At 40.8% G+C, this 13,743-nt stretch overlaps 1 protein-coding gene across 6 annotated transcripts in view; it reads left to right on the forward strand.

Moving 5' to 3' along the window:
* Positions 1 to 13,743, forward strand: part of EPB41L4A (erythrocyte membrane protein band 4.1 like 4A) — a 138,488-nt gene that overhangs the window by 75,006 nt on the left and 49,739 nt on the right. For all 6 annotated transcript variants that reach the window (XM_049794843.1, XM_049794842.1, XM_049794844.1 and 3 more), the window contains 3 exons: positions 3,811 to 3,898; positions 5,999 to 6,087; positions 6,472 to 6,535. In XM_049794843.1, the coding sequence (XP_049650800.1) occupies positions 3,811 to 3,898; positions 5,999 to 6,087; positions 6,472 to 6,535 (241 nt within the window). The remainder of the gene's footprint in view (positions 1 to 3,810; positions 3,899 to 5,998; positions 6,088 to 6,471; positions 6,536 to 13,743) is intronic.

Genomic DNA, 13,743 nt, shown 5'->3' on the forward strand with positions numbered 1-13,743 from the left:
GGTAAGTGTAAAGAAGCTTGTTCTAACAAATCCAAGTTAGGTGCAATTGTGATATAACCATTATTAAGATGAGAGCAGTAAGAAACATTTTATGAGTATGTTCATCATACCCTTTGTCAAAGTAATGTAGAGATAATCAGAGCTAGCCATCTTGTATGTAGATCTAGATTTCTTGATTCTCTTGCTATAATTAAGCCACAGTCTGGATGAAGGTTAAGTAATTTCTTGCCTGTAGTTTTGCTCGTTAGTGTTATTCGTGCCTTGTTTAATGAAAATAAACTGCTGTTCTTCTTGAAAAGTTCTCCTGTAATTGGAGTCTGTGCCAGTTGCCACGTTGACCTGAGCTTTCTCTTCCAGGGAAGAGAGTCTGTTGTTCAATAATTATTTCTGTGTGGTTACCTGACTGCCTTACAGTAATTGATGCATTATGGAGAGCTACAGGTCCTTTTATGAAGTATCTTCTGTTCCAGAGATTGGAAACTGAGTCACAGAGACTTAGTTTGGTTCAGCACCATAGATGTTGTGTTTGAGAAATGAAACTTGAGATGAATTGTTATGTGCCAGGCCACCGATACTAAGCAACCTTCATTCCTCTCAAGTTTCTGTGGTCATTAGTGTAGTAAATCAGATTAAGACCCATTTGCCTCCAAACGTTTATAATCTTGAAGATGAAATTCAGAAGCTGGGGCAACAGTGGTTGCGAAGAGGAGCGATAACTGTCTTAACACTGACTCTATTGTTTTTATATGCTTATTGATCTAGACCTCTGATACTCTTGCTGCTTGGCTGCAGTTAGGTATCAGGGATTTAGCAGCATCAGAAAAGAGAGTGAAACTTAAGGTGTGCCCCTTGCTACTTCAGCCTGTCATCATCAGCTCTGCCAGCATTGACTTCTGCACAGGTGACAGTGGTCTCTTTAGTTAAGAAGTTTGAAGCTAGAATGGCCAAGGGTATATCCCAAATTATCTCACCTGCCGGAGGCATTTTAGGTTTCTGATATGGTTTGGAAGAACTTCTTTATCCTTCCTGGACCCCGGCGTGGAAGCATGGGGTTTTTTTGCACGACAGCTGTGGCACTGCGTGTGCCTGCTAGTTATGTCCAGTTGAACTGGTTTCGGTTGCGGGCTATCTCTCAATTTTTTACATGGCACAATAGCTATTCAGGTAGTCATTCAGGATGCACTTTTTGGACCAAGTTACTAAATCCAGTACGGTGAGGGAGGTCACAGGTGGGAGTGGTTTCTGACTGCATCACGTCTCTGCAGTCTGCCTACTGTGATTGTTGTCCCATCTGTAAACCAGATTGGCAATCCCAAGGTCACATAGCAGGGTGAGGTGACCTTATGTTGTCATGCACATCTGGACGACCGAGCAGTGGCTTCAGGGCTTGCACGTGAGGAAGCAGACACTCGTGGTGCTGGGGGAGGGATACAATCCCTCAGTGCAAATGGGAGAGCTTGTATTGGCCCTCTGACATTGCCTGTTCCACACTGCAGCACATCTGGGACTATTGGCAAGTCAGCTGTTTGTGTATTTTGAATCGGTATTACATACTGTCATTGGGGCATGGGGAAAGCTACAATGCCCCCGATAGCTTTGAGAGTAGCTTTCAATGTTGTTTAGGGCCATCAGTGGCGCTCAGGTGCTCTTTGTCCATCTGAATGAGTGGAGCACCGCTGTTACGTTGCCTTCACTGTCATTACCAATTGCAAAGACTGTTTCAGTTTCAGGGTGTATTCTCAGGTTGTATGATGCTGAGGAGAGTTTGTGTTTTCATACATGTGTTTTCATACACGGTAAAGATGAAACACTTACCCGTTGTGGTGGGAATTGTTTCAGTCCCTGACATTCCCCTCTCCCCTTCACATTCTGTCTTCTCCATCTGTGTTTGGGATGACTTCTTCCTCTGCCTTCTATCTGCTTCTTTCAGAAGATCCAGCTCACATTTTTGCTTTCTTTAATATTTTTGCAAATACACTTTCTTATAAATTATTTATTATTGTGAAAATACTTATACATGTGCACGCTCTTATTTGACATATGAGCCTTTTGGTACTTTCAGAGACAGGTGAGAATAGGGGGATAAGCACATTGGCATTTTTCTAAGTATGGTCAGTAAGCAGTATTTAAATTGGTGTTGGTTTCTAGCACTAATTTGGTAATGGTGTAATCCACTTTGCTCAGGACTGATATTTAGCCTGCCTGGAAACTCAGTAAGACCATACTGCTCCAGTGAACATTTTGCTTACATTTCTGAGACCTACCAACAAGATTTTAAAAAATCAAGCTGTGGAGTAAATTTTTATAGCACAAGTGGATAAAAGACGTCAGACGTGACAATGCTGATGTGCTGAATACCCAGTGTTCTCCATAGAGAGACGAATCACAGATCTTCTGGGAAATCCAGCTCTTGAATAAAGGGGTTTGTCTTACAAGCTTCAGGTCTGCTGCTTTTCCAGGAGTCCTTGGAAAAAAAAGACTTAACACCTGAAGCAGTTATCAATGCTGCTACATGGATAAGATGGGCTGAAGCTGCCCATCTCCCAGATACAAAGAAGGTATTTTAAATACCTATAGTGTTGCCTTCATGCTAGCACTGCTGTTTCACAGTCTTTCACATTAGATGTGTTTCTTACCTCATTGGGCATAAACAAAGTTGGGAAAACCTGGAAAGTAGCTGCTAGGCTGTAGTGAATGGGGAGACAAGAAGGGAGAATGTGCATATTACAGGACTTATCCAGGTCTTGAGTCAAAATGTTGAGCTCTGCTTCACACCTTGAATTTGAAAGGTAGCAAATGCAGTGAAGTATTTCCCCAAGAGACCAATCACAGGGTGAAGCAGGAGGTGCAGCTTTTTGAGTTGGTATTTTCACAAGATGTGCTGTACTTTCCCAGTAACAGTCCAGTAGCTTTCACAGAAGTATTAAAAAGGAGCGAAGATGAAAATGCAGCTTCAATTATTTCAGGCTTGCAACAGAGTGTCTTGCTGTTGTATCAATGGCAGTTATTAAGGGAAGAACAAATTAAACTCTGAGGATAAGTCTGTTGAAGTTTTTGAATTTATTTAGTCATTTTGTTCTTTTTGAACATAAATTCTTCATCAGTGTTGTCAAATATGTTCCTAGTAGCCAGTTTTTTCCCCCACCAGTATTCCCCTATTGTTTCCTACCAGCATGCAGCTGATGGTAGTTTTTAACTGATGAATTGATACTTGCAGATAGGAAGGCAAGCTAGATCTTTGAAACTGGTAATCTCATGAGACAGACTCCAAACTTTGTTCTTACAGTAGCAGACTTGGGTATTACCAGTTGGTGGGACTTCCTGTAGGCAAGATTTTATGAATAAAGGAATATTTTATCTGAAATCATGAACCCTGCTTTCAGAAATCCTTTGTAGCTTCAGCACTGCTATGGGGAAGTAGTACCCCAGTCAATCATTCTATTCCTGCTTTATTAATAATCATGTTGTTATTGGAAAAAAAATATTTTGCATATTCAAGCCTAAAAATTGAATGTCTCACGTATGTTTGTGACAGCAGGGAAAAGATTAGCCACTGTACTAGGTGTACATTGTATATACCGTAGCATATATATGTAAGGGGATCTTTCAGCAGAGAGTTTAATAAAAGTTTATGCCTACTGTCCAGTCTTACTTGGAGCGAGCAGAAGTACAATGCTGAAAGGATAATGACAGGCTAAACAAATGTTAGGAAGAGTTGCATACCTGTTCAGCAGACTGTATTTATTAATATGATCTATTTCAATATGTTGACTGAAAGTGCAAAGTTCTTACACAGAATTTTGTTTACAGGGGTCAAGTTCCTGCTGAGGCAGAAGTGAACTACTTAGGGGTGGCCAAATCCCTGGAAATGTATGGAGTGGATCTCCATCCTGTTTATGTAAGTGTTCTTTAAATATTTTAAACTTGGTAACAATGAAAAAAAATTCTTGCAGTAATATCAGGGAGAATATTTATATAGTTTATTTGCCACAGAATAACTTGAAAAGAAACACTGTACTTCAGAAATGCAAAGGAAAGACATATTTACAGACTGAGGCGATTCAATCGTTCGTCCATACAGAAGCCTAATGGTTTTCAGATGAAAGGCTGTGATTGTAATACACCTATAAAAGACAATCAGTTATACTCTGGAGAAAACAGTTTAGATAAATAAGTAATTAGTGCAAGTGTCAGGAGAGATGGAAGAGGGTTATGACCTTTATCTTTGACACAAGAATTTGCACGTTATTCTTGTGTAAATAACATCGAGTGTGTCCTGAAACCTCTTCAATACCATTGCAAAAACTAGGGTAAGGTAGCAGCAGCATGGCTGGCCTTTTTCAGGATTCGTTGTGAAGGTTTTGCTAAAGATACAGAGTACATTTCCAGCTTTTACTCTGCTGTATCATGTAGCATTGCAAGTTGTCTATATTGCCTCAGCAAAACCCTCCACTTCTTTTGTAAAACAGCATGTATGTTGGGATTGGATCCAAGTCATCACCTGGAGGCTATGTGCTCCTGGTGGAAACATCATTCTATCTTGTTTGAATAATTGCACTTGTGGCAGGTTTTTTGAATAAAAGAAAATCAGAAGTTCAAATGGGGAGTTGTAATGTAGATAGTTCACTGAGTTAGATGTCAGTACTTTGTAAAATTACTTGAAAGAAAATAAAGAAATCAAGATACTACCAGAAGATTAAGTATGTATTTCCTGCTGAAAATTGTGTAGCCCACAATATGAATTATTTTTTAATGTACTCTGTGGCTTAATTGTATTCATATCCCATGCTGTGTGCCCCTCCCACACATAGAAAGCTGGGGGAGTTACTGGAACAAGATTTAACATGATCCAACAAAATCATGTTAAATTAGAAGAGCCTGGAAATTTTTTTTTTCTCGTCACTTGCTTTTGCTGTGCAATGAGATCTCTGCCTGGGTAATGAGGGGTGTCCAAGTCTAACTCATGAATATCAGTGTTTCTATTTATATTGCAACAGCATCAGAAGCCCTCATTTGAGACTGAAGCTGCACACATGAAGAGATGGAGTTCTTTTCCTAGCTTGGTCATACTAGAAGTAAACTTGCCTTTGGCAGTTAGCTCACTGAGGAGCACAAGCAGAGCTTGCCAGGAGTGCTTGAGCTTTCTCACATCAGTGGTTGTGCAGAAGGACACTTTCTACAGTCAGTCTGTCGCACAATTGGTATTTTTTGTGGTTCATGCTCTGCTAGTTTAGAGCTTGCAGGGCTCTTCCTCCTTGCCTCAAGTAGGCAGATGAACAAGTGTTGGCAGCTGACTTTCTTTTAACCTCATGCACTAAGGTTTGCACTATTTCAAGCTTAGGGTGCATCTGATTTTGGTTACTGACCATAAAATGGGGAGGCGGGGGCCTTCTGCCACTCAGCGCCAGGGTTTTCACCCTGTTCTCTCTGGACACAGTTTGCGATTTGGATACTGACCTCAGGAATAGTTTACTTTGGAGGAGATGATGCGTGAGGCTGTTCCTTGTGTGTTGCTACCCATTCTGAACAAAAGCATGGTCCGTATCTCTCAGAGGAGCTACTTCACTTGGTAGCAGTATGCAGGTGATACTATTTTGGCAGGGAGAAGGCAGCTGTGAGGTTATATTATAGCAGAGTAGGTCAGAAAATGAAAGTTAGGATGTCTGTTGCATTCATGTCTGAATAAAGAGTTTGGTTTCTGAGTTTTGGCCATTTGCCAAATAGCCGAAAGCAATTCCTTAAAAAAAAAAAAGTTATTTTTGTTTTTCACCGTGGCTTGTGGAATCTCCTATTCTTTCCCTTACTGCCATTCTTTCTTGCCTGTTTGCCTCTATGCCTACAAGTTCCCATACAGGAGTTTTCATCAGTAGATCAAGTACTATTATCCCATTTGCACAGGGAGTGAGACTCAGTCATCAGGCAGACTTCCTCACTAGACCTCACTGCTAAAGTGATGCAACTTGCAACTGTATGGATGACATACATTTTTATTTTCCAGGGTGAAAACAAATCTGAGTATTTTTTAGGATTAACACCCATAGGAGTTGTTGTCTACAAGAATAAAAAACAAGTAGGAAAATATTTCTGGTATGTATAATTTAAATATGCAGTCTCTGCTAAAACAGTAACAATGTTGTATGGAAATGTATCATTTGTGATATCTATTTGAAAGGTTAATTGTATCAATAAAAGAAATTATACTTGGAATTCTTAATCTTTGTCTAGATTATATAGATTTTTAATTCTTTGATAAACCAAGTATTGAAAAAAAATAGTTCACCCTTACCATATTCATGCTGAAATGTTTAAATACTGCTAATTTTCTGTTGATAACTGGTGCATACCTGAAAAAAAAAATTACCTGTTAATTTCTTTTTGTCTTTGTATGTGAATATATACAACTTTATATTTTACTATGCATGAAATTAAAGACTCATGAAATTCTGTCTGTCTTTTTTTCCAATATTACAGGCCTAGAATTACAAAAGTTCATTTCAAGGAAACACAGTTTGAACTCAGAGTCCTGGGAAAAGATGTAAGTTTTTATTTAAGCCTGAAAGAAAAGAAAAAAGTAATCTCAGGTCTAATGAAGTGGGAAATTCTGTGGGTCCATCAAAGTCTAATTTATTTTATTGAAACTTACTGCAAGAAACCATCAAAGTGAAATTAATTTTATTGATAGTTACTGCAAGAAAACCACCTTATCCTCAAGTGTAGTATGTTCCTCATGGTGCTTGCAGTTTTGTTAGAGAAAGAAGGGGAAGAAAGGTTTTGTGCCTGCATTTTGCAGGCAAGGAGGAGGGAACTTCAGCAGAACAGTATGGAGGTAGGAATTTTATAACAAACTTTTATCATTTTATATCATGCTTTGTAAATTAGAGTAGACTGCTTCTGCAGTGCCTTGCTTATGGTGTTACATAGTGCTTTTAAACTAAGCTAAATGTACAGAGAGGGCTAATATTAACCAAAATGTAAATGGCGGAAAACTCACAAAGCTATTAGGTACAAGTAATTTTTTAGCTTGGAAACAGAAGCAGCCACATAATATAGCTTGAAACCCATTTGTCAGAGTTTAACTTCATCATTGTGCTGTTAGACCATTTGAGAGAAAACAATGTTGGTTCCAGTGGAGCAAGGATAGCAGGTTGATAGCAAGAGAAGTTTTAAGATAGAATGAGTGGAAAAAAGAGAAAGATATTTATCACCTATGAAGCATGTGAGGCAGGGGAGGGAGGAGGAGAGTGTTGAGGATGTAGAGAAAATTATGAAGTGTAATAAAACAAATAGTTGCAGTCAGTCTGTGTTTTTTGATATCTGGTTGACTTATAAGTTTAGTTTGCTGAGTTATTTTTTGAAAATACATTGTAGGTCTCTTTGGAATATCAGGACTGAAAGTTTATAGTTTTGAAGAAGTACTAACCTGCTGGAAGTATTCCCCTTTACTGATTATTAATGTATCTTAATTCATCTATGTAGTGGTTGTTAGTCTTGTCCATGATTTTTCCATGAGGCCATTTGGTATGTTTGGTACATTCTGGGAAATGTAAGTGTGCACCTGACTGGTTCTCTTGCTTCTGTCATGGACAGCGTTTCTCGGGCCTCTGCAGGCCTATTGGCAAGTTTAGCTTTTGTTACTCCCAAGTGGTTTGTTTCTGTTTGGTGTGGTGATCTATGGGAAGTTTATTTCTGATGGTGTGTTTGTTGAAACTGGAGAGTTGTTTGAAGGCTGGAGGGGAGGTTGGGAAAACTTTTCTCAATGTTTCATGTGAAGGGTGAATGCCTGTTCATGTATAAACAAGTCCGAGTTTGACTTAGAGTGAATTGCATTGAAGTGATGTTGTAGTTTCTGTTTGATGCCACTTATGTATAGTTTTTATACGAACCATGTGGAATTGCAAAGGTTTAACACGCTAAGCAGAAAACCTGGAAGCTTTGGAAAACATGCTTAAGTTGAGACTGTGAATGTTGACAGCTGGTGAACACTTACTATTGTGATTATAAGGCAAACACTTTGACAGCACTTGGTAATTTCAAGTCTCGACAGGTACTTTTAGGAAATTGTTCAAGAGAACAGTAAGTACAAGGGTGTGTACCATCATTAAAATATCCTTTTGCAACTAATACTCATTTGAAGCGTTTTTACAGCGCTTCATATCCTAACAAGATCAGGAAAGGCCAAAATGGCCCTGAAAAATCTTCCTCTCCCTTTTTTTTTGAACATTCTGGTGGTGTTACTTTGTACAAAATTATGTATTGGAATAAGTAAACAGTAGCCTTAGTCTCTGGATTAAAGCTGTCATGACAATTTATGCTGTTCTGCACCCGGAGGAGGAAAAGCTCGACAGTGTATTTGTACAACTGTATGTTCCAATACTCCTTGATAACTTAATTCACTAATTTCTTTTATTCCTCTGTTTTTTTGGAATAAATGATATCTCTTTGTCCTTCCATGTGGGACGTGAGTTTGCGGTATATGATAGGAGAGTAAACGTGCCATTTTTACTTTATCCTGCCTCCTGGGATATCACTTTACAGCCCAGGGAATTAATAATTTCCATGTTTCAGATGTGGTATACCAAGTCTGGAACGTCTTACGGGTTTGCAGTTAGTTGGAGAGAATGCCGGAAAAGATTCAGGAGGAGAAGAAATAATGGAGACTTTCCCATGTCTTAGGTGGAGCTTTATGGCATATAACTAAGGAGTTAACATCACGTAGTAAGAAGAGCAAATTATTTCTCAGTATACTGAGTGCTTTGTGTGAATCATGTTTTCCATATTGTAGTGAAAACTCTGTGCAGGCTGGATTTTGGTTCGTGTTTCCACACACTAGCTACCTTTACTCACACTGATGGGCACCTCTCATGGGTATGTATACCTGCTCGTCAAGAGGAAGCTGGTGGTGCTTTGAGTACTAGCGAAGTGTTGCTCTTCCCTTGCACGGGGTTACTTGTGGTAGTGTCTTTGTTCTCCCTTTCAATAAATTTGTCTGAGATTTTTTCAAACCTACCAAAAGAACTTGAATGTGTGCTTCCCACTAACGGGGTGGCGGTGGACATCCTGATCTCCTTGACAGATGGCAGACATGGCAGTCTAAATGGACAGGTCCATGTCCTTAGGCTACCTAAAAAATAAGCTGTAGGTGCCTGTGTCACCCATATTTATGGCTGCTGAGTTGTTTACATAATTTCATTTTTTCATAAACTTGATGATTTACTGAGCAGAAGATATTTATGCTTACTGTCTTACAATAATGTGCTTCACCTTTCCTGTTCTGTAGTGTAATCTCTTGCACTTCTTCATATCTCTTCCATGAGAACATTTACTGTATATTTAACTTCTTTATATTTTCCTGCATGCCTGTTGCTATTGTGTGCAAGCACGACCATCGGTATTTTGGTTTTATCTTTCACTACTTTGCTTGTACTATATGTTTTCTCCCTAAGGTTACTGCAGTTGCCCCTTCATAAACAAATTACTGCCCTTAATATTTGGACATCCGTGGCTTATCTGACATATGAGACCGATGACCTGGGCCAGCTGACAGAAACTAATTTTCAGTGGTGTTAGTCATTGAACCGGGATTTCATTGTCCCTCAAGTGGACCCGTGCTGTGAATTCTGAGCTAGAACATGTTAGGCTTTCTGTGATGAAACCTCTAGGTATCGGCATGAAATGAGCAACCCTTCCCCTGTGAGGACTGCACAGAAGGATTCCCCGAACAGCACAAAGAATTTTTGAAGATGAGAAAAGTGTATTTTCATGCAGTTTCCTTTAAGGAAACCGAGAGATCCATCTGATGCCTGTGCACAGTTCCTGGTAGCATAGATGTCTGTTGAGCAACGTTGCTGGAAACAATCCAGCAATACAGGTGGCTGCCAAAGGCCTCCCCCCGCCCCCGCCCCGATAGCAGCAAAACGGAGCCTAATCACAATGGATGCACTGTGTGCGAATGGGTAACCAGAGGGGAGCACAGCACACCTCCTGTGCTTCCCCCATGTGAGAAACACGGCTTGCTTCCTAGATTTCTCTCTCAACTAAGGACATGAAATAAAATAGAGAAAAACTTGCTTTGATAGATTGTGTAGGCTGGGAACGTAAATGTAATAATATGCAGGAGTGAGAGATGTGGAGCATTTTTGCCTGTAGGTACCAAGTACTTCTTTGCTGTTCCCCGCAACCCCATGCTGTTTTCTGTAAGAGTGCCTTTTACTTCAGTTGCACTGTGTCTGAACATGCAAGTGAATGATTTCACTCCTTCGCAGAGTTTATGCAAAGCTTCTGTACTTGTTACTTTTCATGTTTCTTTCACCAACCCAGAATGTGTTGAGTGTGCGAAACACGCGCTTTCATTATTTTTTGTTGCAAGGGAAGGGTCTTTTGGAAGTCTGAAATTTTTGTTTTGATGGGTTTTGAAATTTGGGTTCTTTCAAGTCAGAACAAACCCCCGAACTGTGCAGTTAAAAGTGATTTACACATTTTCAAGACATGCCTTCCTCTGCAGTCTTGCTTAGTCATATGAAGAGGCCCAGCTCAGCTGAATTCATAAGGTGAAGTTGGTAAAGACTGTTTTCAAGAGCAATAGCAAGCACTGATTCATGCTAGAGGAACTTCAGGGCAATTCCAGAGCACATAATGCTCCCCATTCTGGTGGCTGAAGCTTGTCTAAATACAAGATTTTTGTGTTCTTTTAAACAGGCTCAGAAAACCCTGGAAGTATGCTTATTTCTTAAAATCTGCTTTTTGTAAGTCTCAGAAGTCTGAAAAGTGATTACATTAATAAGGGGGTTCAGCTGTACCCTTTCTTGCCCTGTCACTTGCTGTATTCCATGTTGAGTTACAAGTTCTAGGCAGGCACTTCTAACTTGATTCATTCCTCTCACAGCTTCTTGGGAAGATTGAACAGGGTTTGAAGAGATGTTCCTCCCATTCTAAAGTCCAGTTTAGCACAGAATTCAGTTCTAGACAAAAATAGCATTCTGATCTTTATTATGGTTTAAGAATTACAAATTACTTTTGTATCATTTCCATTTGCACCCACTTAAGCCAGAGTGGTAGCAGAGGGTGGAGGTGAGCAAGCACAGCGATGTTAGTACACCATAGAGAACCGTTTTGGCTTGTTTTTGTGGTTGGGGGTTTTCTTGGCTTTTCTTAACCACTTTCTAAGAAGCCATCTTAGAAGGATTGTAAGATTGGTTCAAGGCTTGATAGCAAAATCTTCAGTAATGAACATTCTTGAAGGAGAACTAGGATTAAAATTCCTGCATAAACTTGAATTCATTGCCACTACGGTGTTACTGTCAGCTTTTTTTTTTTTTTTTTACGTTCTTCTTTAGTCTTTTTTTTTGATTGGTATAATATGAGGCCGAGATATGTTTGTTTCAATCTTGACATGCTTTATGCAAACTGGCACAGCATTATTAATTCCCGACTTGTATAATGTTCTTAAAGATTGACCTTGTGTAAGCAGTAATAATACATTGTCTGTTACATAAGCTATGATTGGTATGCATTGTGTAAATATATAAAGACAAAATATTTCCTATTGGAGTTAACAATTGATAGTGTCCAGGTATGTGCCTAACCTGGCAAAGAATAATGTTGGGAAGCAGTAGCTTCAAAGCTAGAGTTAGTATTTCTGTTACATGTACATGCATGTGTATTACATGTACATACAATGTGCTCTGTAATGCGGCAAGATCCCTCCTCATGCTATATTTAATATTCAGTGCAACTAGGAAGAGTGGTGTGTGTGTGTATGTGTGTGTGCGTGTGTGTGTGTGATGGCAGGGTTCCTGCTGTGGGTTTGGGTTTGGGTTTTTCTTCTTCATTTCCTGAGCCTAGATTGGTGGGAACCAATATATGTCTTGTCATAAAGTATAGCAACTAAAGCCTGCTCTGAATCATAGGTTTTCAAAACGTTTTTGATCTGTGGATGGGTGCAGTGCTCCACGGAACGGGTGCAAGTCTGCTGTCATAAGCCCTCTTACCTCTGGAGTAATCCACGAACTTCACAGACAAGGGATCTGCGGGTCCCCAGAGGGAGGAACTGTCGTTTTGAGCATGTGTCTTCTCTTCCAGGCAGACTTGAGCTTGCCCTACCTGGGCCCTGAGCTGGCTGGGCGTAGAGCAGCTCAGCTCGAAAGCTGTGTGGTCATGCTGGCGTGGCAGAGCAAGCTGGGGGCTGTTGGCAAAGGGCAGCGTGGGCACTCCTGAACCGGTGTGTCAGCTCTGGCAGCTCCAAAGGCGTTTTGTGGTGTGGTAGAGCAATGACCCCTCTGACTGGTCTCCTTTGAAGGCGTTGGTAACGTGCTTTCAGTCTTTCAGTTAAGTGGTGGTGGGGGCTGTGGTGGGGGGCTGTACCAGTCACCAGCGGTTTGGTGGAGATCTCAAAGGCTCTGCCACATCAGTCTTCAGGCTGATTTGAGAGGCACCATAGAACAGATAAGGGCTGTGGCTACATGTTTGAGTGCCTGTGTCGTGGTTTAACCCCAGCCAGCAACTAAGCACCACGCAGCCGCTCACTCACTCCCCCCATCCAGTGGGATGGGGGAGAAGATCGGGAAAAAAAAAGGTAAAACTCCTGGGTTGAGATAAGAACGGTTTAATAGAACAGAAAAGAAGAAACTAATAATGATAATGATAACACTAATAAAATGACAACGGTAGTAATAAAAGGATTGGAATGTACAGATGATGCTCAAGGCAATTGCTCACCACCCGCCGACCGACACCCCGCCAGTCCCCGAGCGGCCATTCCCCACCCCCCACTCCCCAGTTCCTATACTAGATGGGACGTCCCATGGTATGGAATACACCGTTGGCCAGTTTGGGTCAGGTGCCCTGGCTGTGTCCTGTGCCAACTTCTTGTGCCCTGGCTGGGCATGAGAAGCTGAAAAATCCTTGACTATAGTCTAAACACTACTGAGCAACAACTGAAAACATCAGTGTGTTATCAACATTCTTTGCATACTGAACTCAAAACACAGGGAGGTACCATCTACTAGGAAGACAGTTAACTCTACCCCAGCTGAAACCAGGACAGCCTGTCTATTTATAAGCTCATAGTACAGTCAAGCTGTCTGCACCCTGTCTGCTAGTCTCTCTCTCTCCTCCCGTGGGTAAAAATGGTGGTGAGGCTATGGCAGTATGAGCCTTAGGGTGTTTTGGAGACTGCAGGACAAGCTTTCAAAGCATTTAAAAGAGGAGGAGTGTTTTATGTTTGCCCTCGTGGTGTTTCAGTGCCTTGCCTTCTTCAGGATTACGAGAAGGTAGTCAAACAGCTCAAGAACTAAATACTGCCGCCAGGGCTTATGCCCGTCCTTTTGCAGCCCCTGGCTGTGTCGTCCTGCCCCCTCCCTTGCTGGTGCAAGTCACAGATGTGATCCAAAATCACCATACAAAAATAAGTGGTTTTCTGCTTGTTTGGTGAGCTGGTTTCCTGAAAGAACAGAGAAACACCAAAGCTGGTTCAAAGGAGAGGAGAGGTCTTCAGACTGCGCAGATGACCAGGACTCCTCTGGAAGCAGTGAGCCTTCAGGGTTTATGATGCCTCACGTTTAGTACACTGGGTGCTTTGAAAGCGATAGGATGAGTAGCAGGCACTAGCTTGTGAGGCACCAAACAACACTGAATGAGTTTGGAATTGTCATTTCCTATAAATCATTAGTAAAAGTACAATAGGTCTTTGTTTCTTTTGGTTCAGATACATGAGAGTAATAAGAAAAAACCCAGCTAACTCTCACT

This window comes from Accipiter gentilis, chromosome Z (assembly GCF_929443795.1).
Source record: "Accipiter gentilis chromosome Z, bAccGen1.1, whole genome shotgun sequence".
In the NCBI taxonomy this organism is placed as follows: Eukaryota; Metazoa; Chordata; class Aves; order Accipitriformes; family Accipitridae; genus Astur; species Astur gentilis.